This window comes from Oxyura jamaicensis, chromosome 3 (assembly GCF_011077185.1).
Source record: "Oxyura jamaicensis isolate SHBP4307 breed ruddy duck chromosome 3, BPBGC_Ojam_1.0, whole genome shotgun sequence".
Taxonomy (NCBI): domain Eukaryota; kingdom Metazoa; phylum Chordata; class Aves; order Anseriformes; family Anatidae; genus Oxyura; species Oxyura jamaicensis.
In genome coordinates, this window is record NC_048895.1 from 17,104,105 (window position 1) to 17,130,467 (window position 26,363).

Consider the following 26,363-nt stretch of genomic DNA (forward strand, 5'->3'; position numbering starts at 1 on the left):
GACTTACATACAAGTAAAACAAGATACTTATTTTCTTGCGATACCCTGAACAGAAGGTTCCAGTTGCTTACCCTTTAAGCACAAGCACCTTTCCCTCCTCTCTTTTGATGCAGATCCATGCCTCTTATCATCCCTTTCCCATCACTCCAATCTTTACTCCCCCATCCTTCCAGTACTTGCTCCTCCAGAAGCAGAGGAGTTTGATTGTGACAAGGCCTTTGCACAGTAGCACCTTCCCTATTTCTGCTGATGATTCTGGGAAAGAATGAGCATGTAGGAAGCACGAGAACAAACAGCTCCCTTTGCCTCTGTGGTCATTCTGTAAGGAACACACAGGAATAACCAAGTTTACAAGAGAGGAAAAAAAATGTAAGCCAGATGAAAGAAAGGATGGAAAAATAGGGAGATGTGTTGCTAAATGAATTGGCTGCTAAACAACAAATAATAGTGCAGTGTAATTTTTCCTCCGAGTAGCAATTTACAAAAAATACTACCCAGAGCAGGGAGAACAGGCTTGGGAGGAAAGAGGAGGGGCAAGGAAATCAAGAGCAAATAGCTTTCAAGAAATCATACATTAGCTCAAATTACCAAAAAAAAAAAAAAAAGTTCTTCCACGAACACAACTTTTGGTCACCATTTCCTATAACTAAATCAAGGTCTTCATGCTCAGTCAAATCACCACTCAGACTTACATTTTAGGAAAGGATACAATTTTCTTGAACAAAACTTAAAGAATCACAGGCAGTAAAAAGGGAGGGAAAGGAATTCTTTTACTAGCAGGGAAATCAAAGTAATGTTGAAAAATCTCACGCAAGTGCAACTTATGAATTACAGTAGCAGAACACCATAAAGCATACTTACAGCTAAAAAATATCTTCTATGATGCTGCCAGATAGGTGCTGCTATAACACCCAGCTAGAGGAAAGCTGCAAAATCTTCACTGCTAAGTTCATTTTCTTTTTCTTAACAGCATGTATTATTACATCAATAAAAATCCATAAATATTTCTTAGCCCGTCTACACCTCAGCAACTTTTTGTATGTCTACACAACATACAAAAATGAGGGAAATGAAGAGGCAGCAGCAGACCGAAGAACAGTTTAGCATTAAAACACACATACCTGCCTTATTTTTTTCCCCAGAAATACCAGATTACTGACACTGCCTTTTCCTGTAGCACCAAGGGACAAAAGGCAGCCCCATCTTTAACATACCAATAAAAATCCTAATTTATATGTTATTCATCTCACTCCCCTAAAGCGTTAGTGTTAGGTCTGGTACCCTAGAAGATGAATAAAGTTCCTGAGGCATGACCATCACACATCATTTTCCCTTAAACTACTCCATTTTCCCTCCTTGGGAAGAGTTAAAGATTTAAATCTTAGATTTAAAATTTGCACCTTGTACTATATAAAGACAGATTTCCACTTTGATTCCACTGGAATATTATAATTATTTTTAAAAGTCTCTTTCCTACTTAATCAACAGTCTCTTCCTTAGCAGATCACAAAGCTAAGTAAACTCAAATATTCAAATCAGCCTCAAAAGGAAGACCCTGAACATTTACTGCCACAACAAAAATATTTGTTAAGCAAAGTGACTTAAATAAGCCTACCACATACTTTTTTCTTAAGACCTACATGTGAGTTTCCCATCATGAATCCTAGACTATTATTCTACCTGTGGTGGTAGACCACCAGCAAGTCCAACACAATAGAGGGATTGCTTGACGGCCTCTCTGTTCCTACCACCCATGTCTGCATTCAGGCACAAACAGAATGATTACAAAACTAATATGACTATCCAAATGCTTGTCATGATAGCAGTCAAATTGCTATTTGGCAGCAGAGTAGCTAGTTTTATCTTCAAGAACTTCTTCAGTACCTTTGCTGGTAAGTAGTAAAGAAAGACTCAACTTGGTCTTCTGGAGTATTTTTTTTTTGTTTCAATTCAGAAAAAAAAAAGTTTTGGTGGTTCTTGGATTCCATAAATTAAAAACCTTGTTCTAGATCAGCCTGTGAATGAATTGCTTCATCTGAAGAAAGTGCTCAAGTGCCAGAAGCACCACTACTCAAGTGAGTCACAACTTCTAAGAAGAGTCTTACACCAGGAGTGTCCAAATTTAAACTGGTCTCCTCAATTTCCCAAAGACTCTCTCAGCTTGCTAAAAAGATGTGTGCATTATGTAACATGGTTTGGGTGCCTTCAGTGCATTTCTGTCTTGTCTGTCCTACATGTATAAAGCTCGAGAGCTAGATATGAACGAGGACCTACTAGAATACAGATAGTCCCAACAAAATATTTATCCAAATCCAAGATTTTTTTTATTAACATCTGCGCTATTTACATTCTTCTAGTAAGTTTTGCTATGAGTAGTATTTTCTAAGCCAACTCTGACAAAAACAGCTCATCTCTATTACTTCTAGAATTACGTAATGCATCATATTATGCTCTCTGCTTGGCAGGTTATTATTTTAGAATTGACTATCCCAAAACATCCAGAGCTACGTTCTTTTGCTTAGTGGATGTTTATCTTAAGCTACCTTCTATGAACATAACAATATGTTCACCTCTTGCTCTTCACTAAAACTGTCAGCTCCCTGGTCCTGCAAGAACACAAGAGAAGTTACTCCAAACTGCAAAAAAGGGCTGCTGTATTGTAATTAACAGGTGAAACAAGATCTACTCTATTTCATCATTAAAAGTGAACTCCTTCAGTGCAAACATCCACAGATAACAGCAGTAGGAAGAATGGCAACTTACGTGAGAGTTTGTTTCTTTTTTCAAATACATATTAACTGTTTAGTTTAACATGATTTTTACAAGGCACCTAAGATGAGGTGCTATCAGAAACAATGTACTGATACAGCTGTGATCTACTTGTTGCTACCACTTACTCTGGCAAAGAAACACCTTTACCAGTGGAGATAATATTCAGAATACCTTTTTCAGGCATATGTATTTACACGTGGCAATTGATCATATAGAAACACTGTTCAAGAAGTCAAAGCAATAACCAGCATGGTTATACCAGCAAAAGATGCTAAGGTAGCTTCAGCTGAGGCAGAACAGAGGGAAAAAAAAACAAATGAAGATAGTGATATATGAAAGCTAGTTTCATTACAGGTCACCAATACACACGGACATCACCATCAAGTAAAGTTTTCTGTCCTTTTATGCATGTCGGCATGTCTCATCAGACAAGTCTTCGAGAGCAAAATTTTCACAAAAGACCCAAGTAATTGCAGTATGAACACAACAGTTGTGTGGAACATTATCACTGTTCATCTGTATATTCACAACAGTACTAGCATTACTGCAACTACGGCATAATTTCTAATCGTATCTTTTTTTTTTTCCAAGGCTCAATCTCACTGATTCTTGCTCTTCAAACACAAATCTTCTTTCCTCAGCCTTATATTATTCTAAGAGTGTGTAAAGGCATTCATTAAATACATTGCTGTAGTCCACAACTGAAAACAAACCCAACCTCTGCATATTTCAAAGTATTTATTCAAATGTACATCTAAAAGACATTAAAATGTACACGCAAAGAGTATGCCACATCAGCTTTGGCTACAATTTATTTTTTAAAGCAGAGACTGCAACCCCCTGCTTAAAAAACAAAAGGAAACCCATTTCTGGCTCCTAGGCCCTGAGAGTTCTCATATGAAATGGTGATAAGCGGCTGGCTTTGCTCTTCAAGAGTTCAGAATGGAAAAGCTTAAACCATCTGCATTTCTCCAGTTATAAAAACCCCAAATATTGCCAGAGTCTTCCTGAAGCCAGGGTACTGGATAATTTAGGCTAGGATAGATGTTTATTAAAAAAGGGCGTTGATTTCTTGGCAGTGGTGACAATCAGGAGACACCCCTAGTGTCGACGTAAAATACTACAGGACTCCATACTGTATCTATCTCTGGATTATTTTTACAGCAGTAAAAGGGAAATTTAAATCGCCATGATTAATAATAATAATAAATAAACAAACAAACAGCAGAGCAGCTCCACACACACGCACACACACAGGGGACATCCCACATTTCCCTCACCCGCAGGCTCCAAACGCTACTGCCTATCGCATTTAAAGCTAAAAATCCCCGTGTACATTATGAAGTGCCCGTCTCCTGCCATGGGCTACGTGCGCTGGAGCTTTCCGCCCCGCACACGAGGAGAAAAACGCCGCTGCAGCAACGGGGGCGGCTTTGGGGACTGCAAAACCAGACCTGCGGCACCCCGGGTGCTGAGGGGAGACCCCGAGGTGGTGGGGAGGGACCCTGAAGCGAAGGGGAGAGGGACCCCAGGGCTGAGGGAGGCTGAGGGGGACTGAGGGAAGCGCTGAGCCCCAGCCGGGGAGCAGCGGGGGCGAGGCGGCGGCTGTGGGCGGCGGCGGGGGGGCCCGCGCCCGCCCCCGGGGAAAGAGGGAGGGAAGGAGGGAGGGGAAGAAGGGGGAAGCCCGGCGGAGGACGTGGATGGCTCGGGGGCGGAGGAGCCGGCTCGGAGGCAGGGCAGCGGCCGCCGTCGCCCCCTTTCCCCCCCCTCTCCCCCACCCCGACCGCCGCCCTCCTCACACGCAGCCTGGAATATTCCGTCGGGGCGGGAGCGGGGGGCTCGGCTCCTCACCATGGCGGCGGCTGGGCGTCAGGCGCTTCCCCCCCCGCGGTCGCGAATCCACCGAGCCCCGGCCTCGCTGTCAGCCTGTTCGGCGTCGCCGCCGGGCCCACTGCCGGCTCCCGCTGCCCCCTCACTGCGGCAGTGGCTGGCGCTGACCCGCAACGGCGGCGCAGGGAGAGGAGAGGAGGGAGAGCGAGGGCGGGGGCGAGCGGCGCTGAGGCTCGGCGGCGGGGGCGGTGCCTCCCACATCCGGGCACCGCGCCGGGGAGCGGGGAACGGGGCGGGGCGACGACATGGCGGCCGCGGCGGGAGGGGAGCACAAAATGGCGGCCGGGCTGAGGGTGGGGAGGTGGGGGTGGGCCGTGTGCTACGCTGAGATTCTCCCTTCCCCGCAAGTAAAATAAAACTTATATATATACACACACACATACAGTTAATTATTGGGGAGAAGCTGGTAGTAGGGAGTCCAAGTGAAAGGTTGCTGCACTGCAAGTAAGCCTCGCTGGTTGTGTGTTGTCACAGGATGGGCCTGAGTGTGCTCTATGAGTCCCCTCGCTTAGGGAGTGGCCCTGTCTATCTGCTCGGGTGCTTTGTAAGGCCTCGTAGTTTCGCTCTGGACCAACTTTACACTCCTCTACAGAGGCTTGTCCCCATCAGCTGCTGTGTAAACCTCCTTGCCATGGTCCTTACTGCCCTAGCTTCCTTCCTATGGTACTCCTCTCCGTGAAAAACCAGGCAGGGACGTTGCCTCAGGTAGGCCTTCCTGACTGGGGCCTCCTCATGTTCTGGTTATTGCCTTCCTCAGGTTTTAGCATAAACGTTGCAAGAGGTGCTCTGTATTAAACAGATTTTTAGGAAATTGTGTTACTGTAACACTAATAGGTATTTAGACCAAATTAACAGAGATGCACTTTGATGGGGTAATTCTTAAGTGTTTACGTACTTATCTGTGGTTTCCTTACCAGTAGTTAGGCCTTGTATCCTGGATAATTTACAAAATAAAATGTCTGATACTGTTGAACGTAAACTGAGATAAAAGATAGAGGTTTAATAACACCTTTGAGGCAAGATTTAGGGCAATGTAACTACTTGTGTAAGTAAGGCTGACCCTCAGGGAATGATCTATCTATATTGTAAAGTTTCAAGTAGGCCAGAGGATGCCTTTAAAAATCTCTGTGAAGGGTAATGTAAAATAGCAAATAAAGATGGGTGGATTTTACATTCTCATTGCTGCTTTTGCTCTTCTCTCTGGGCTCGCTGTGTTCAATGTGTTTATCTTGGAGCACCGTAACAGAGCATAGCACTGTTACAAATGAAGTGGTGATGTGAAAATAAAAATTACATATAAAATATTGCTGCATTAATACTGCCAAAGAGTAGATTCAGTACCACGTTGATGTTGTTTTTCAGGCATTTGATATTTGGCTCATGATAACTAGATGCCTTGTCAGGGAAAGGCAAATCAATCTTGCCAAGTTCAAGGTGAATGGCAGCCTTATTTGTGGGGAAAGGAGAAACTGGATTATTACTTTAAAACCAGGCTAATTTATTTGGACCATAGCTGAGCATGAGCTTCCCAGTCTAAAATAGTAATTTCCTCTTTCTTTAGCTTTATGGAAAAGGAACTGACTGCCTCATCACTGTTGCCATGTTTGTGAAAGTTTGAGCTGGTCAAAGGCTAGCAAACATTACCTTAAAAGTTCCTGGACAAACCTAGAATCTTGAAATGCTGACGCGTAAATGCTAAGAGGAACCTTAGCATTTAATTAACGTAAATGCTAAGAGGAGTAATCTCCTGTACACTAGAAGCTTAGTAAATAATAAATAAAAGAATAAAAAAGAATAAAGAGTGATCTAGGGAGATTGCAGATAAAAACATAGCAAAGATGAGGAAATGAAGAACATGGCAATGACTGAAACTAAATGGCATCAAGCAAAAAGTAATTTGCACCAAAAGAAAGGAAAACAAACAGTAGTGCATAACTTGTAAGCTTTAAGTTAATAGGAAAACCAGAGAAAAGGCCTTGGTGATAAGAACCTGAGCCTTGCTACAGTGAGAGGTTTCACAGTGTGAAATGGTCTGATCCAAGCCGGGAAGTTCCTGCCTCTCCTCAGACAGATAAAGGTGTGTAGGACAACCATTCTCCTGGGGGAAAAGAAAAAAAAAATCTAGTTGCTAGGATGTCTAAAAATAAAAATTTCTTAGATTTTTATGGAAAGCTAGACAAAAGTATTAATAATAAAAGTTTAAGAACTCCAAAAGAAAAATAAATTCTGATGTCAAACAGCCTTGCTGCTTACATCTCTGTCAGTGCGGCCTTATCTAGCAGATGCAAATATGGAGTAAAATCACCTAACTGAAGTTGGAAGTGACTAGAATTTTTATTGCATAAAGTAATGGGACTAAAACAGAGATGAGGAATACAATACCTTAATTGTTACCTTTTTAGGTTTTGAGTAGAGACAGCCAAGAACTTAGGAAAATATAATTTTTATCTTGCTATGCAGTTAGGTTGTTGCTAGCAATTTTGAACCTTTAGATGCTGTACAAAGACATGCTAATTAATTTTTAATTTATTTTTTTTTCCCTACTTTCTCAACATGTCAAAATTACTTTTCTTTTATATCTGGCTTCTAAAAGATGTTAAAAATGCAAGATGGCATTTGGTAGTGTGTAGCTAAGAATCTGTAGAAAGCCGTGACTTGCATTTAACACTTTACTATTCAGAAATGCAGACAACATAATGCATTCTTGCAAATAGCAATATTCAAATGTATTTTTAGAGTAAGTTCCAGGCAATGCTGTATTTTCTCACTTTCTGGCTTTTAATAAAGCTCCTTTGCAGAATAATTACAACCATTCAAACTAAGATAAGATGTATTTCCATGGGATGGAAAGCTGTTTTAGTTTCAGATAAATAAAGAAGTTAACTCTGTACCTGTTAAGGTTCTTCAGTGCCGTAAACAGTAATGATGTGGTTTGCATAGTGCTTGTCCTGGAGAACAATTTGGGCTGGATAACAATTTCCATACACCCGATTATGTGACTGGACTAGCTGCAGTTGTTTTCGTAACATGTTTTAAAGTGCTGTTTGTGGTCCCTCATCTATGTAATTTTGAAAAAAATAGTAATATATGTATCTTTGATCATTTGAGCATATTCTTTGTCTTGCCTTGTGCTGGTATTCATAAAAATATTCCTTACTTGCAGATGTCACAGGATGTATTTTGTATGGAGCATTCCTCTCTCTGCTAACTCAGGGTTAGGGCTGCCACCTAATTAAATAATCTTCTGTCCTGACCCTTAAAAGGCCATAAGCAGCTTTTCCCAGCAAAGCAGGTAAACTCTTGGGACAGTGCAGTAAAGCTTTAAAATATGCCATTTTTAAGCATTTGTGTGTTCTTATTGGCTCCAGTGGTGCTTTGTTTTGTTTTAAAATAATTTCTTATTCTTCTTTAATGCTCTAGAAGGTAAAAAGGGAAGCTACCTTTTATGACCTGACTTCGAGGGAAAGTACTTTGAGCTACCAGGGTTTGGGGGGAGGGCTGTATTTTATCAGCAAAAGAGGAAGGCTATTTAGACAGAAATGAAAACTACCCTTTCTCAGCATGTTTGAATTGCCCTGGTGCTGCAGATCCTGAATTAAGTCTGTAAAACCATATTTATTCATCTCATTCCATTTGTAATAATGGATAGAATAATAAGCAGGTCTAAAGATACAATACTGACTGGAACTGACAAATAGATGGAACGATAAAGTACCTCTCTCACTGTATTTCTCTTACACCTACATCTGTCTTTTCAGTTGAAAGAAATCAAAAGGAGTCTGCCCTTATTTTCTTGCATGTTTGTAAGAGCATATATAAGTTACCAAGATCTGGGAGGAAAGGAAGATAATACTTTTCAGATCAAGTAAGGTACAGTAGAAAAAAATGGCCAAATAAAAGGGTTGGGGACACAGGGGAACACTGTTCTCTTTACCTAGAAAATCAAGAAGGGGACTTCTATTAAAACCGAGAGCAAGGTGAGAGCCATGGAATCTTTGGGAAGTTGTGGGTTGATAAGGGTGCTTTTTGGTCTGTTGGGTCATTTTGCAGCACTGCAGGATAGTAGATTTCACATTGTTAGAACTGCCCTGGATGTGAATTTGCCTTGTGCATGTGCGCTTACTAAAACACTGAATATTTCTGATCTGTGCATCTTGCTGCCCAAGGTGTTGTGGAATTAAATGTCCTGAGAGTAGGATTATTACTTTAGGTATCCCTTTGAGCTCTTAGTGGTAATTAATGGCTCATGAGAAGTTGAAGTCACAGTTTGAAAATCACTGACTGTAGTTTTTTTTTTTTCTTTAATCTTAACTGGGTTTTAAAAAGGAGTCTTCTGATTTCCTAAACTTACTGGTGCTGCTGGCTAGGATAAGCTGGGGACAAAAATGCTTTCTGCATCTTTGCCTGTCTGCCTGTGATTATAGTATCAGATAGCTCTTTGCAGAACAAATATATGGAAACAATCTGCAAGGATGGCTGAGACTAAAAGCTTACATTTTTTTCTCGAGACTATACTGTTGGCATAATAATTTCATATGGTCATCTTATTTGCCTAACAGTTGATAAGGTTTCTTGATGGCATCCAGCTATAGCTGGGCTTAGTATAATTGATTTTTGCTTTTTTGTTGTTGTTTTGTTTTGTTTTGTTCTGTTTTTTTGGGGGGAGTGGGTAGGGACATTTGTTCAGGGGAACTCTGATAAGAACCATGAGCTGACTTCTCACAGCAACTGGAGGTAAATGTTGCAAACACGAGTACAGTATTTGATTTTTCACTGATGTACTTGTCTCCCATGGGTGTAAAGGGTTGTTGCTTTTGTTTAATTGTACTAGGGATGTACGTGTATTCATCTGCATTGTGAAGGTTTTATCTTCCTGCAGTAACTGATTAGGAAGCAGTGATTGGCATGCACAGGATTTTAATGAACTATTAATGAACATAACTTCAATATTGTGAAAACAGTCACTTGAATTATTTTAAACTGGTACCTGTTCTTATCACTGGCTGACTGATTCAGGTTCTGGCCAGTACCAATTCTGAAGGTGATAACTTAAATAACAGACTGATAATTTAGTAGTGAAACAATAGTCTGAACTGAAACAATGCCCAAATGTCTCAGTTTCCTTCTTTCTCTTGTAGCAGAGAGAACACTGGGGAACTGCTTGCTTGTTGATCCCTTAATGAGTTGGGGGACATCATTTAAATACCAGTAAATCACATGACTTTTTCAAAACTAATCAAAGTAGATGTTACTGTCATAGAGAACAACTTTTAGCATACCAGTTTGTGTTGTGGGGAGTTAAATTAATGTAGTATGGAGTTCTATGTGTGTTATCTCTTTCTGTCATCATGGAAGAGTAAAAACATTGCATTAACAAACTCTGTAGTATCATACAGTAAATTGTGTCCATCTTACTTGTGTATTTTTCTGCAGCTTTGATTGCCTAAGTGCTCATATAATCTGTTTTAATTTGCAGTGCCTTCATCTGTGTGACAAATGAAGTTGCTAGAGTTTTCAAGAAAAATGTGATGCAGCGTGATCACATGTATTCGTGTAAACTAATGTTTAAAGGCCCCCTCAGATGAGGAGATGAGACCACACCATGGTAAGTAATATTCTTTCTTTTCCTGATCACTGTGCTTGTGTGATTCTCCACTGTGTGCCTCAGTTCCATTCAGGGAGTTTCTCAGGAGCATATATCGAGGGCTTTGTGGTTTGTAGCTTCCATTTGAGAAACGGGAGGAAGTTAACCCTGTGTGCCAATTAAGTCTGGCATAGGATGTGATTTATTGTCATGGAAATTCAGAAGTGCATCTAAGAACTTGAGGAACTCATTTGGTGCTAGTGTAGAATACCACCTATATTTTTATAGCTATGACAATTTTTGCTGCTTTAAACATGGCAAAACTGGTTTTGGAGATGCTCTTAAGGTTCAAAGCACCTGGTCTATCAACTGTGCCTGTCTGTCAGGGTTTTGATCATCGTTGGATACAACCTTTTTTTTTTTTTTTTTTTTTTTTTTTTTTTAACAATGGTAATATTCAGATATGGCAGCACTAGGCTAGAAAATTTCCTCAGTTCCTCTTTGGTGGTGGGTGAAATTTCAGTCCTGCTGTGCTGCTCTCAGTAGAAGAGTGAAGTTATTCGCTCACTGGATGGGGTCTCCTTGTTTTGTTCCCATAAAGCAGCTTCAGGTTCTGAATCCAAAGTGTTTTAACATCCTTGTTTTCATCCTTTCACCCTGATGCTAGAAGGGATAGATTCAGCTGCTGAATACTTGGTGTTTGCATTTAGTATTGAACAGCCACTGAAGGAATAATTAAAAGATCTAGCTTCCCTGTATCATCCTCTTCCTTGAAGAAAAAGGAGTTATGAAACAACAACTGTTCTATGTACAGACATTATAGTTGCTGGGAGCTCTTGCTCTGCACAGAGGGTAAAGAATCCCTTTCAGGAATTACAACTTGTCTGGTCTCACTGTTAATCTCTGTTAATCTGAAGATCTTGTGTGCTTTAAGTCTTTGGGCCTTCATGTTGCAAAAGACTACCTAATGAAAAAGGACACTGGCCAGGGGTGGGGTGCAACTTTTCACTGTAAGTCATTCTGCTTCCTACCTGTTTGGCAAAGTACCATCCACTCTCTGGTTTGGAATGGATTTGTAACTTTAGTGGATTTAAAGTCAGTTTCTGATCAGTCATGCTGTTGCTGAACTCTCCCACAAGAAGTTGCTAGAATGGAGGTTATCCTTTTTCAGAAGGACCTGCTGAATTCAAAGACATTTGATCATATTTTTATATCAAACTTTCCTCAACTACTTCTCTCCCACTACAGACAAAAGATAGGCAGAAGTTCCTAAGTAAATACCATGAAATTTTGGGTGGCTTAGTTATACAGTACTCTTTTTCTTCCCTCTGTCAATAGGGAAGAGTTCTGCTCTTTGCTTGGAAGTTGTGCTTTGTATTTTGCAGCCCGCTTTGCACACTGAGAACAACTTGTATTGTGCTGTAAAGACCCACCACTGGAATTTAACCACAACCTAAACAATTTCACCACTTGATGACAAACTCCTCAAATGTGCTGTTTCTAGTTTGAGCAGCGTATATAAGATACTCCAAGCAGTACTTATTAAATTATAAAATGTAGTTTCACTGAAAAAAAAGAAAAACAAAACAAAAAGCACCAAAACAGACAGCAACAAAACCTCCTGTAAGTCTTGTCTGCTGCAGGAAGAATAAGACCAGTAGTGGTTCTAGTGCTTTTTAGCTGGTGGAAAACTGAACGGCATATTTTGTGGTGTAGATATGTGTCTATAACCAAACAGATGTTTAAAAGAGCAATGTCACACAATAAAGAACAGTACAGACTAATAATTACCTGTATAACTAAATAGTATCATGTCATTAGTATTGTGTTGGGGAAAAAATAAAAATAAAAAGACAATTATCTGGTAAAGAACTTCAGCTTCTTTATGCTTTCTGCCATTCATCTGAAGTTGCTGCATAACCGTTTGTGCAGACATAGGGGTAGCTGGTGAAATTACCACAGAGAGCTGATGCACAGGTAGGTGAAGTACATAACTGTATTTCCCAGTACTGTGAGGGTTCTGTAAAGCACATACATCTTGGTATTTAAAAAAAGCAAACTTGCTTAATGTTATAATCAGCATGTCACCTGAGTTATCCTACAACTGCACTGGACAAAGATTTACTGCAGTGTATCCAGTTCTGGTGGACCTGAAGGTAGTAGCAGCCTGCGGGTGAGACACTATCACCGCTCTGACGAGCCTTCCTAGTGACATTGCAGGTGTCCTTTCCCTTTTATGGCTCACACCAATTTTGGACTAGGATAAACAACGCTCCGGTGGCTTTTTGGTCAATATAATTTGCAGTTTTCTGGCTGACTTATGTTCACAGGAGTATTTTGCTACCTTCCTGTTGCTACCCACCAGAGCTAAAAGTGTAGGCCACATCTGGGAATTGTTTATGTTCTGGCCTTTTTTCAAATAGGAACAATTCTGAGAAACACCCCTCATGGCACGGTGAGGCAGCATGCTATGAAGTGATTTTGACATATATAGCTAAGAATAAATACAGATTATCAACACTACCTTGCCCTTCTAGATATGAACTCTGCAACTCTAGCAATACTTCAGGAGCTCAGCAGCAAGCACTTGATAGCTTTCATTCCCTGTGCCTGGATACTGTAATCCTAGCCTGGGATGAAAGGGACTAATTAATGCCTCTATACTAGGGAACACATGCTCAGTCTTTTACTGATCGAATGCAGTGGCAGTGTACTAGGTTTAGCTTGGGGTGTGGGGGAAAAGAGAAAACAACTGCTGTTAGGGCGTAGTAGGAGGATGTATATAATCCTCTTGGGAGCAAACCCTGTGGTCCCTTTGCTGACCAGGATGGTCTTGATCAATAGCATGGCAGATGCAGGTACATCTGAAACAGAATTTGGCTGGCACATATGGAGGCTTCCTCTTTTTGTTTCCACTCAGACACATAAATGGAAATCCACCTTTTCTGAACAACCTGCAGCCCTTCTTGTGTGGGGGGGTAGCTTTTTTTTTTTCCTTTTTTTTTTTTTTTTTTTTTTTTCTTAAGCACTGCGGTTCTGAGTGCAATAAATAGAGCATGTTTTAGATGAATTCTCCAGGGAAGCCATTTTCATTATAAAATGGTTGTCAGCACTCAGAAACCTTTGAATATAGCCTGGAACTGTTTGTTTGTTGCAGATCTTGGGAGGTCAGAGACTTTGAAATAGTTGTGTGGTGTAAGCAGCGTTTTAAAAATAAAACCAAAGGCTTCCCTAGATCTGAGCTGTCCCGCTTTCAAAGCTTCCCATTTGCTGGAAAGTCTGAGTGACCCTGTGCATGGTCTTTTAAAGAGGAAATGCTGCTAGCTGATCAAGGTCCCTGAAAGTGCTAGCGAAAATCAGAGAATGTCTAAATTCAGTAAAGCTTTTGGTATTAAGGTAAAAAAAAAACATCCATCATCAAAGCAGTCAGAGCTGGAATCCTAAGTGCTTGGGATCTGTGGATAAAGAACAGTGTGTCCTAATGTATCCTGTGTGTGCTAATGTATCCTGTCACAGTATGTTCCTACCTGATGCTGTAGCAATGAAGACTACAGAACAGCTCTAGACATTCTTAATTGCATAGGCTTTAGTTTACACCCCATTAACTCTGTTCTGTTTTGTGGGATTACCAAGCACTACAGTGCAAAGTTTCACATGGAGCTGGGTATTCCAAACGTTGATCAGGACTACGGTGATTCTTTGCTTACAGCTATTAACAAATGAGGCATTTTAACTTCTGTGAGGTAGGTAAGCATTGACCCTATGAAACCTGAGACAAGTTATTTAGTATATATGGCTTTCTGAATGTCGCTTTGGGAACACCTCAACTAATATTTTGTTCATGCCAGCAAGTTTAAATAGAGGATTTTTATCACCAGGTTTGTCACTCATTTGCTGTGTGACCTTACACGTTTGAATGTCATGTACTTTATGTAGCAGGCATGGTATATTCAACATCACATGATGTGTCTAGCCTAAATACTTTTCTGTGGAAAAAAAAAAAAAAAAGTGATTAAGGTTTCTTCTTGACTTAAAACATTTCCACAATGTATTATTTCACAGTTTAAGGTTAATTTTTGTTCATCTGCAAAAATCTTCATAAAAGATAAGCAGAATAGCTCACTAATAAAATTTCAGACATTAAAAAGTAGAAAAATCTTCAGTTACATATTTTCTTTAATCCTACAGCCTACATCTATGGTGAATCCATTTTTTTAAAAAAGAAAAGATACTCAGCTAAACTTTTAAAACTACTGTTCAGTGCTTAACTGCAAATAGGATCACTAAGGCTGTGTACCATAAGAATTCAAAGACACAAAATGTCGAAGACATTAGTAAGAAAACCCACTTGGAGGTTGCTGATCTGTACAATAAGCAGTTTACCTGGCTCTCAGCAAAACTGATAGCTTCTAGCATCCATGTTTGGGGATGTCTGGTCCCTTGCTATGGATTATCCTGTAGACGTCAATGAATGCTTTATGAGTTGAGAGTAATGCGAGTTTTCTAAGGATAAATGGAGATTGTTTGGCCTAGTTATTGTCCTTTGTAATGGCACTCTGCTCCATGTAGCATCACTACGCAATTGATATGAGGATCTCTTCTACAAATATTTAAATATTTGTCACTTAAAAATCTGTGGACAGAAAATGGCTAAACCATGCTTCTTGAGAAGGCTGTCTTTGATTCCAGTGGTCCCTGAAGAGAAATTCAGACTCTAAGCTGAATTTCTTCACTCAAATACACACATTGTCTTCAGTAATAAATTTGCATATGAACTGGAGGAAGGAGCTTGGCCTGTTCTTAGAGCAAGTCAAAATTACTCTGCTTCTTCACGAACAGCTGTACATTTTTATATTATCTCTCGTGTATCAACAATGTATGCAAGGCAGAGAGGAAAGTCTTTGCCTTGGAGGAATTTACAGTCTAAATATGAAGGCTGAAGTGTTACTCAATGCCTTCATTAGAGTTAAGATCTCATTATTCTTTACTATGAGGTTATAATATGCAGATAGATGCCAGGCTCCTGCTGGGTTTCAGGAAGAGTATACGCTAGCTGTCATTGCTGCCCCTCTTACTGGAAGTTTCTCCAATACAATCTATTTGCATGAACTTGCATGTGTCTGCTTCCTAACTCAGTTCTTAAGACCGTGTTAGCTTACACACTATGTAGCTGAAGTTTGTCTAAAGTTACTTTGACAGCCCTGTTGGGGAGTGAAAGCATGTGAAGTTATGTTGGTGGACTGGGGAGAATGGAAAAAAAATCAGTGAAAGAAAAGAGTGATAATAAGTGGCTGGGAGCAGAAGCCTCTTTACTTGCCCACTGTCACCAAAGCCCCACCTCCAACCACAGTTGTAGTTATTGACATCCATTGGGTGGGTAAAGCTGGATTTTATTCTCAGACTTCTGACACCAGTGTTGGATCTGGGTCACGCTGAGATTCAGAGGGAGTTCAGTGCACATGGACAGGGAAGAGCTGGCAACAGATGGCATCATAGTGGAAAGAATGAGGCAGCTCATCAGCTGGCAACATTTCTACTGCATTTTGCCAATCATTTGTTTTTCTTCAGGGAGGAATTCAGGGTTCGGTTAAATTTTGTCATTAGTTTTTATAGTCGTTAGTCCTAGGAAGCCATCTTGTCTGCTCTGAATTTAGTATTCCTTAAGTTTAAAGCAATTTTAGATACCAGAGAATATAACTAATGATTAGATTGTAGGACTGGATTTTCTTAATGAAAAAAAAAAAAAAGTCAGTTATACATAAATGGTAAATGTGGCAAAGTATTTCCCAAAACCCAAGGCAGAACATTCATCTCTGTGGCAAATATTTCTGCTGTAATTACTGATTCATAAGCTTTTGAAAAGGAAAGATACTCATGAGTTTAGGAACTAAGTATTTTAACTAGATTGATCTGTTTAAATCAGCTGACTGCTTTTACAGTAATCTGAGAGTTGGGGAACATTGCTTCTGTTTTGCAAGTAGGGGTGATTAAATTTAGTGGTTGCACAGAAGTAAACGACTCGTTCATTTTTGATTCAAATAAGAGTTACTGCTTCAGTTCTGTTAAACAATGAAATAAAGTTTTCTGTAATCATTCCTGTTTTTCATAAATGAGAAAACACATAAAACCAAGCATTATCTTCCTCTCTGGGGAGTTAAGCAGTTTTCAGAAGAGCTGGGATTCTCTTTGCCCATTTTTTCACATGCTTTTTGTTAATTCTTGCTGTAGGTTTCAATTATTAATTTACTATTGCCTAATAGTGATTGTTAAGCTTTAAAATATTAATACATTTTCTTTTTACATCTGCTTTGTTTAAAAAAAAAAAAAAAGTAAATATGAATAGCTGCCTGTGAGAAGGACAACTATTTTCTTGAAGGGAGGATTTATCTAATTATATATAAACATTTATTCCGTGCTCATCACCATAGTAACTGAGGCCTCAAGTCAATGTGCTTTACTGAGCAGGGTTGCAAATACTGTCGTGAGCCGAGGCCTGAACTTCTGTATGAAAGTGCACTTCCTCAGCTGGTTGAGGCACAGCTAGTTCCTGCTATGCATTCTTGACCTCTTCCTTGTGCCAGTATTTGTACTCCTGTGGCTGCAGAAGTGGTGGGACCATGCAGCTAATGGGACTGCAAAATAACCTCTCCAAAAATCAGTGTGTGCCGATCCAGCTTTCTGATCTGGCCGGCCACACGGTTGCCTGAGCACTTGTGAGGCAGCGGGAAGGGACAAGAGCAAACAACTGTGAGAAGTGTGGGGAGAGACGGTGTCTTTCCCTGACAGCTACGAGTTAAGCTGATTACGAAGCTGCTGCTAGAGCTGCTTGTTTGGGGCCTGATGACAACATAGCTGAAATCATTGGAAAACAGGTATTGGCTTGGGACTTCGGTTAGTCTGAGTGAGGAAGTGATCTAACCCCTATTCGTTTTGAAGTGTTTTTGTGACTTCAGCAACACGTTCCTGAGCCAAGCATATCTTCTGCCTATATTGAAACGTTGCCTTGAGAAAGGAAAATGTTAAAGGGATGGAAATTCAATGTCTCACATGCTGCCTTGTCTTCTGTTAATCTCTGAGAAGCGGCCACAGAATTCTAAAAGGATGTTCACTTCAGGAGGTAGATTCTGCTCTGCTACAATCAACTTTATTTTCTTTTTTATCTTTTTATCTGCACCTAAACAATTACTTTGATGAAACCTTATCTTTTCACTGTAGCTTTCTCTGTAACAGCAGCAGAGGTAGTGTCTAGTTATTTCTGTAGCTTATTTGTAAATAAGTCTCAGATGTATTAGTTTTATGGCTGCTCACTCTGCCTTATAAAACATTGTGGTTGAATATGTTTTAGAACTACGCTGTATTGAACAGAACTTTACAGACCAAGCTTTTAAAACATATTTATCCTAGAAGCTTGGTGAGGGGGTTTATTTTTTATTTGCTACGTTAACCAGGCCTTCATTTGGAACCTTTGAAATCATGCTGCCATTTTATTTCCCCGCACACTTCAGTGCACTTCACCATCCAAGGTCCTGATCCCGTGGAAAGTTGCACACTTGCTTAACAATGTATGTTTCAAGTGCTACTGCTGATTTATTGCTCTTTGTGCGCTGTTGGCTGATTTGAGGACAGTCAGGTATTAGACTATCTAAGTGACTTGTGCAGTATCTGCAAAAAGATAAATGATTTGCAGGTGTAACACAGCACTACAGTTAATCATGCTAGCAAACCACAGTGTGAAATGTGATCTCGTATCGCCATTTATAGTCTGAGTTTTTAAGAGCTGTAACTCTGCTTTTGGCTTGGTTAACTTCTGTGGCTGTTGTAGATTACATTTGCAATCACGTTGTTGCCAAACTTCCACTCTAACTTAAGGTCATGTTTACTACTGCGCAACTGCATAGTGAAGGGTTGCAGTAAAAGCAAAATAAACTTTAAGGCTCTTGACAAAGCAGCTTAGTGTCACTCTATGGGAGCCTGATAGCTAGTGGATGTTGGGCAGAAACTCAACTGACTGTAGACCAAAGCAGAATGTTGTTGGCAGCAGTTAAATTTTACTGCTTCATTATAGCTGATGTGTCCTTGACTGCAGCTCTAATAAAAACATTTTGTGCATGTTTTGAGTACTGTTTAAAAGAGAACATAGATATAAGAAAACAGGAGTCTACAGCTCTCCATATGTGGTGTTAGAACTGTGCAAGGTTTTCATCTCATAGCCAGATTGAGTGATCTGGTAGCCTCCCAGAAGATCTCTGCACTTTAAATTTCTGGCACCGCTGATGAAAAGAATGCCGTTGTTGGAACATTTGTGTTCCTGTTACTCTTCCAGAGAATGGATGCAAAGGCTAAATGTCTTTCTCCCAGATGAGGGTTAAGGTATGTTTGCAGTGAGCTGCAATGGAGCTTACATTATGACTATAATAACTGTTGCGGATTAGACATCCACACCCACACACTCCTTTTTGGTTAAAGTTTTACAGATAAAACTCAAAGAGTTACTGGCATTCATTACAGCAAAAATGCATCTAAAAGAGAGAGAGAAAAAAAAGGAAAAACAAAACAAACAAACAAAAAACAGAGAAGGAATATCACTGCCACTGACATTTTGAGAAGCCTTTTTTAGCTGACAAGGTATACGCGATGATGGTGTGTATGCCCTTCTAATAAACCGAAATGTGTTAGTCAATTTCAGCTGCATTTGACAAACAGATTTTTTTGGAGATAAAATTCTCCAAAATACTAAGTTCTGAGCAACTGTGTGAAAGCAGGCTGCAGAGCAGAGAAGACAGGATTTTTTTATTATCCCCAGTTAGGGGAAGAATGATGTAAACCCAGTTTTCATTAGACAGCAAAAAAATTATAGAGAAGCAAGACCTTAATGTCACCTTGTAAGAAAATCTTCAACATCTCAACATCTCAACATTCAAGATCTCAACATTTTAATGACCAGTCAACCAAGTATGGACTATAAGTGTATGGGGAAAACAAACTTCTTTTTTTCCTGTACTGTGGACAGACTTTTTTTTCCAGTTTTAGTTCCTGAAAGGTTGAGAGAACTGGTATTTGTGGGGGATGATTATGCTAGCTTTTTGGTGTGTTGCAGATAAACGTGTAAAAGCTCACAAAACTGTAGTAGAATTGGAGATATAATAGGATTTCTGGCCTGACTCAATATTGTTTATATACTGTTAAATCCCAGTGAACCCAGCAGGGTCTGAAACCACTTATCACAACTGGACTGAGCCCTTTCTTCCACAGTAAATTATTTTCACTTATCTATGTTTTAGTATTATTTTCCAGTATTTCTGGTATAGACATGATTAAAGCTGTTTTAGTAACTCCAGCCCTCATGTGTATCAGGGAAGGACTAAACTACTAAAAAGGAATCAATTTTGGTTCTTCTGTTTTAATATGATACATTTCAAATCTCAGGAAAGATTCCCATGTGCTTTCTAAATATCTAAAATATCCGTATCTTTGGGGACAATTTTAATGTTTAGTTGCCTATGCTTCTACTTTGATGCAGACACTTTTGCAGGCTCCTGCTCTTATTTAATTGTTGTGTTCAATGTATGGAAAGTAAGAACACTTTTGTCTCCATTGATGCTTCACAGATGCAAATTATTTAGAAATGGCAGCTCATTACAGAGAATGTTGCATATGCTTTCTTTCACCAGGCAGAGCAAATACCTTAAATAAAGCTGTTCTGGCTCATAAAAAATTTAATAGGATTAAATGCCTTCTGTAAAGCTTCATACACGTTATGGTGATGTCCAAGCATCATGTGAATGTTTTGTGTTCTATACATGAGCTTCCAAATTCACGTATTGACTTTGCTGCTCCTGGGTGGGAGGCACTGTAGTTGTCCAAGTTCAAGTTTCACACTCGGACGCCAGTCTAAGTCCTGGGAGCTGTGATTTGTGCAGAAACTGAAACAGAAAAGCCTTGATCACGATTCTGTTTCACCGTGCTTGCTTTCAGCACTTAGAGTACAAGGCAGGTGTTAAATCATGCCCTCTGGAGACTGCAGTTGGATTCTCCAGTCACGTCCCTTTGCTTTATTTTAAATTGTGGTATGCTTCCTATGCAAGAATAGCACAAAAAGGAACCATATCGGGATAAAAGATCTGGTAGTCATTATTGTTCAGGGTTTAGTAGATATGTAGCTTACAGGGATCATACCTTGCCATTTGTTTTTGCTAATTTGTAATGAGAGAAAGAGTTGAGGGCCATGAGAACCTTAGAGGGCCAAATGGTTATTTTAACCCTTCATCTTGTTAGAAAGCAATACTTAGAAGGGAAAAATGTATTTTTCTTCATGCTCTTGATGTTTATAAGTCTAATGCCTATGAACCACGTTAATTTTACAAGAATGATACAGAGATAAGTCTGCACTATTAAAGTACAATCCTAATTACTAAATGCTTCTTAGAGAGAAATAGCTCTTTAGACCAAAATAGTTTTTGTAAAAAAAATCTGTTATAAGACTGCCCAACTACTTGATCAAACAAGTTAAGCAATCAATACTTCATTTAACTTTTTTAAGTATTTCATTTCTGCTAAATATACTTGAAAATGAAAAGGTTTCAGTTGGCATGTGTTTTGCTAAACTTTATTTGAAAAACAACTCTTTTTTTTAGATATCTTTAATATTAGGAAACACTTTAAATAACAAGGGACAACTGCTCCCTTTTTGGAACTGAGACTCCTCTGATTCTTACATCTCCTCATGTCCCTTTTTTCTTTCAAGTCAACTAAAACAGATGCGTGCTTAGCAACTCTGAAATTCAGGCTATATATCTAAGTATTTAGCTTTGGCCAAAACATTTTGGATCACTTTAAAAGTGATTACTAATATTGGAGTTAAGCCAAGTAAGTCCTGTTTACTAGGCTCAAGTTGTAATTGCCCACCTTGTACTCTGTCATTTTCCTTTTTATCTTAGAGTAAAATCTACACCAGTGTTTTGTGTTTCTCACTTGCAGTTTCAAGTTGTAAGGGAATGATTCTTCTCAGGACCTTTAAAAGATCTATCATTTCTCATTAAAATGTGGAGAGGAAAAAAACAGGAATCATGAATGGGTGAAAATGTTGATGCTGTCTTTGTTAGCTGCAAGTCCTACTGAGCAATTTGATGTCAGGTTCACTTTAAGTTCTCATATTCAAGATGTGTGAAATGAATGCTGAAAATGCAGTGTTCTTCAGTAAAGATTTTTACTTGATGTAAAGAGAAGAATTACCCTTCTAAGATCATGTCTGTGTTCCAAAATGTACTGCCGAGGACACTTTTTTACTTGGTTTCTTTGTTCAGGTTTTATCAATATTCACAGTGAACTTTCAGGAGGCTCTCTGGACAATTGATTTTATGAAACATCAGTAACAAGTAATTATGGTGAAAAAAAAACTGGACAACCAGGGTAGCTTTACACAGCTGTCCCTTTTCCCTCTGGGACTTATTAAGTGTTATACAAACAAGACTCTCTTTGATTGCGTTAGCTTGTATTGGGACTCGCAGTCTTTTCTCAAACTATGCTCTCTGGCCTGTTTTGTTTCATTATTAATAATCTGTTAGCAATTTACATTCACCATACAGCACGATAATTTTGCAGGGTTAATTACCTGTGAGCAGGAAAAGTTTTGTTCTGAAAAATTACCCTGAGCGTAGTGTGCGTGATCTGGGGGTGTGCAGATTGGATGTATTTTTTTCCAAAATGTTAGATAGGGCTTTGGCTAAAGAAGTTTGATTAACATTAGGTTATCAAACCAGAACTGTTTTCTGAGTTAACACCTAACCTTGTGTTTAGTTGACTGCTGCCTGTGGCTGAATCTGTCTTTGCAGGTATTGATTATGCATAAGCCAAAACACAGTACCCATGGTCATCACATAGTTGGTCTTGAAGTAATAGCACGTACTGGAGGCAGTGAAGACTTGCAATATTTTGGGGTGTTATTTCTTTACGTGTCTGGAGGAGAGAGTTCTGAGGAGCAGGTGCTATTTTTTTGTGTGCCTAGTCATAAATCGAGATGGTGAGACCTTTGGAGCAGAAGATGTATTTCACCTAATCCTTCCCACCGCATTTGGCTCCACCGAGCTTTGATCTGTGATTAGATCTGTGTGTATAGATCTGTATATATAGAACTGTATAAATAGCAGTTAGTTATTCATGGCAGAACTGTTTCTTGAAACACATACAAAACTGGGGGCTAGCTGACTAGGTTATCTCTAGTTGATAAAGTGTTCTGAGCGCACAGCCCTCATAATGCATTCTTAAACACAGGAGCTGGTGCCCAGGCTTATTACCTATCTCATACAAAATATGTTTACTCTGATATTTTGAAATTAGTACTGCAACAGGCCTCAAGGGCTCATTGTCCCCTTGGTGTGCTTGTGTTATTCCCACTACTGACAGTGGGAATTAGCTATACACAAGAGGAGGAGGATATACCCACTGTTCTGTAACTTAGACAGCAGGGAATATGAAATTCTCTAGCTACTAGATGATGAGAACAGCACAGCTTAAGCATTGCTCCCTTTTGGCTTGTCACCTGTGATTTTCGTGTTTTTTTTTTTCTTCTTTTTCGCTAAGGAAACAGTAGTGGAAGCAGCAACTGTGAAACTCGATGATAGCACAGTGCTACCTTGATAGAAACTGCAGCTCAGAGCTCCAAATCAAGTGTGAGACAGAATTCTGAGCAGTGGAAGTGAGCTGTTTATCTGGAGAAAAACTGCCATGGAGGTTAACACTAGTGAAATCTGAATGTCACTTGAGGTTGGGTTAGTAAGTGGTTTTCCAGAGAGAGGATTGTTTTTTTTTGTTGTTGTTTTTGTTTGTTGTTTTTTGTTTTTTGTTTTTTTTTTCCTTTAAAATATATTTTCAGATTTGATTCGGTGATATCAGTTATTAGGACAAATGTCTTCTGAAGGTGCTATGTTCTTTGAATTACTGGGACTTATTGTTCCTCTTAGAGTGCACTGTCTGGTCAGCTGCTAGCTTCAGTTGTTGTGTGTCAGGCTTGAGTCATTTGTCTGGACATAAATGGTGCCATTGGACTTGAAATTCTCAGGTTTTTCTGCCCTATATATTCTTTTTCAGTATTATGGAGAGGGTGATGGAGAGGGCTAATAGTGTGACATAACACAGGGATCCAATAAAGGGTTTAGTTTAGAAGTGCTTGATCTTTGGTTTTCTGTTTTTTTCCTCATCGTTGAATCTGCTTTGCTAATCCTGCGTGGAAGCTGTCAAGCGTGGGGCCCTCCAGAGCTGTTTAGAGCTCCTACACATTTCCAAAATGAGAACTGCAAAAGGGCTCGTCATCTTTGCAAGAGAAAAGCTCCCTCCTGTGGAAGAGAAGAACCTCTGCACTGATCAGGAGCAGTGTTACGGCCTATTACCGTGATTTAAAATTATTAGGGAGAAAAAAGGGGCACAATCTCTGTAGGTGTTTGCTGATGCTGGAAGTCAGAAACCTGTTCCCTCTTACTATTTTTTCCCCAAAGCAAATCCTTCAAGTTTTGTGTGAGCTTCTTTCTAAAAATGTTTATCAGTTATAACTGCTTGTGTGTAGGCAGATCTGAATCCTTTAAATGATACATTGCAGCCACAGTGGAATCTTTAGAGTTAAAGGGAGCCAAAGCAGCAATGCTTATATCAAATTTTATGTATAAATACAAATTTATACTTTAAATGCATTCAAAAACGTCAGTATTTCTGAAACATCTGTGAATTCCAGTTCACAGAACTCGTGTTGTGTTTTGTGGGTTTTAAGTTCTTTTTATTTTTCCCTTTCCTAAGTTAGATAATCTGTTCTGTATATCCCCAAATATGTACCAATGAGATTTTGATCCTGCTGCAATTGGTATAAGTCCTTGGTAGAAGACTCTGAGCTCCAAGCCCTATCTGACTTACAAAATACAGCTGCACAGCAAGTATAAAGATGAATTTGTGATAGAGGAGCTGGAACTAGAATTCATCTTGATACCAGATTTCTGTTAGACCTGGTATTTTACCTTTGAGATGAAAAGGATTCATGTCTGTGATCCAAAGGTAGAAGGTTCTAACTCATTAGCTATGCCCTGAGGCATTTTCTTCCATAAATGCTAATGTTATTCCCCTGAGAATTAAGCACTTTGGAGGGGGTGGGGAGAGACAGATCATTTAGCATGGCAGTGGAGGTTTACATTTATCATCTCAGTTTCATTGGCAGGTAGATGACTGAGACAGCACAGAGTGCTGATCCCCTGCAAAAAAGGCTGCTGTCCTGAGATTGGGTATTGGGAGCCTGCTGACCAGCAAAATGATAAATTAGGATTTTGTTCAAAGACAGCTGGGTCCCGGCTCATGGTACATAGCTCTTAGGACATCACAGGCTTCTGACTTTTTTTTTTTCAATATGCAGTGGTGAAATGAAGTTTGGTTCAGTCTCTGGAAATTTGTGGTGCATCTTCTCATTTTGAGACAGTGTGGAGTTATCTGTGAAGTGGGGGATAGTAGCTCTAGTAAGAAGCTAGTATCCTCCTTTGTAAGATCTGTGAATGATGAGTAATTGGATGAGTAGTCCCTGTGGTCATGCTTGTGTGATGTTTTTACTTGGGTGGGCGACCGAGCTCCACCACAACGGCTCTCTCACTCCCCTTCCTCAAAGAGGAACAGGGAGAAAATACGATGAAGGGGGCTCAAGGGTTGAGATAAGGACAAGGAGATCGCGCAGTAATTATTGCGATGGGCAAAACAGACTCAGCATAGGGAGATAGTAAGATTTATTGCCTATTACTAACAAGCTAGAGAAGTGAGAAACAAAGGAAAGAAACCAAAAGCACCTTCCCCCCCCATCCACCCTCTTCCACCTCCTCCCCCGGAGCGGTGCAGGGGAACGGGGGAATGGGGTTATGGTCAGTCTACAGCAATTCTTCTCTGCCGCTCCTTCTCGATCACTCTCGTCCCCTGTGCTATGGGGTCCCTCCCACGGGATGCAGTCCTTGCCGAACTGATCCGGCGTGGGCTTCCCACAGGCAGCAGCTCTTCAAGAACTGCTCCAGATATGGCTCCGTACCACAGGGTCCATCCCTCGGGAGCACACTGCTCCAACCCGGGTCCCCCACGGGCAGCAGCTCCTGCCAGGTCACCTGCTCCTGCGTGGGCTCCTCTTCACAGGCTGCAGGTCCGGCCCGGAATCTGCTCTGGCAGGGGTCTTCCACAGGCCGCAGTCTCCATCGGTGCAGGTCCACCTGCTCCACCGTGGTCTCCTCCACGGGCTGCAGCGTGGAACCCTGCTCCACCGTGGTACTCCATGGGCTGCAGGGGGACATCCTGCTTCACCATGGTCCTCACCACAGGCCGCAGGGGACTTCTGCTCTGGCGCCTGGAGCACCTCTCCCCCTCCTTCTCTGCTGACCTTGGCGCCTGCAAGGCTGTTCCTCACTCCTCTCACTCTCCCAGCTGCTGTGTAGCGCAGCGTTTTTTTTCCTGTCTTAAATCTGCTCTCACAGAGGCGCAAACAACATCATTTATTGGCTCAGCTCTGGTCAGCAGTGGGGCCCTTACCAAACATGGGGCAGCTTCTAGATCCTTCTCACAGAAGCCACCCCTATGGCCCCCTGCTACCAAAACCTTGCCACATAAACCCACTACAGCTTGTCAAGAAATGCATGTGCCTGAACTTGCAGGAAAGCAGAAACTCCTCGTGAGGCTGCACACAAGGAAGGCTAAAATCAGGGTAATGAGGGGTGCTGGGAGAAGCGCCAGGGACAAGGCTCAGTACTGCATGAGCTTGCTGGACCTCCATCCAGATGTGATCCACCGCTCTACCATGGAGCACTGCTGCTCCTGAGGTGTCCATCTGAATCCAAAGAAACTCAGCAGTAGCAAAGGGATGCTCGTTTTGCGTGTAGGTGCTTGTATTAGCTCCTGCAAGATTGCAAGGTGTTTGAGTGGGCGGAGAGGTGGTTGATGCAGTCATGAGTGGGATTAGGAGTCTTTTTGATGTGCCTTACACCTTACATGCAATTCCTGCATTTTTGAAGTTCCTTCATGGTAGATACTTCCTCTTAGCAGCACCATCTAGCGGTATCCTGGAGTGCTTTATTTATTTATTTATTTATTTATTTATTTATTTATTTATTTATTT

At 40.4% G+C, this 26,363-nt stretch overlaps 1 protein-coding gene and 2 long non-coding RNA genes across 6 annotated transcripts in view; 2 read left to right on the plus strand and 1 right to left on the minus strand.

Annotated features, from left to right (window-relative positions):
- PPP3R1 (protein phosphatase 3 regulatory subunit B, alpha) overlaps positions 1-4,844 on the minus strand; it is a 38,322-nt gene extending 33,478 nt beyond the window's left edge. The window contains exon 1 of the mRNA XM_035320327.1: positions 4,624-4,844. Coding sequence (XP_035176218.1) covers positions 4,624-4,626 — 3 coding nt within the window. The 5' untranslated portion in view covers positions 4,627-4,844. The remainder of the gene's footprint in view (positions 1-4,623) is intronic.
- Positions 4,845-5,648: 804 nt separating this feature from the next.
- Positions 5,649-9,852, plus strand: LOC118163575. Of its 3 annotated transcripts, none has more exons than XR_004749123.1 (3): positions 5,649-5,796; positions 8,421-8,532; positions 9,801-9,852. It is a non-coding gene; the product is annotated as an uncharacterized LOC118163575 (long non-coding RNA). The 3 variants fall into 3 exon arrangements; XR_004749125.1 differs by having other exon boundaries at positions 8,421-8,527; positions 9,801-9,847; XR_004749124.1 differs by lacking the exon at positions 5,649-5,796 and adding an exon at positions 7,323-7,540.
- Positions 9,844-26,363, plus strand: part of LOC118163574 — a 17,606-nt gene continuing 1,086 nt past the window's right edge. The window contains exons 1-4 of one of the 2 annotated variants that reach the window (XR_004749121.1): positions 9,844-9,870; positions 10,139-10,267; positions 19,918-20,024; positions 24,444-24,580. This is a non-coding gene — a long non-coding RNA (uncharacterized LOC118163574). The remainder of the gene's footprint in view (positions 9,871-10,138; positions 10,268-19,917; positions 20,025-24,443; positions 24,581-26,363) is intronic. The other variant, XR_004749122.1, reaches the window with a different exon arrangement.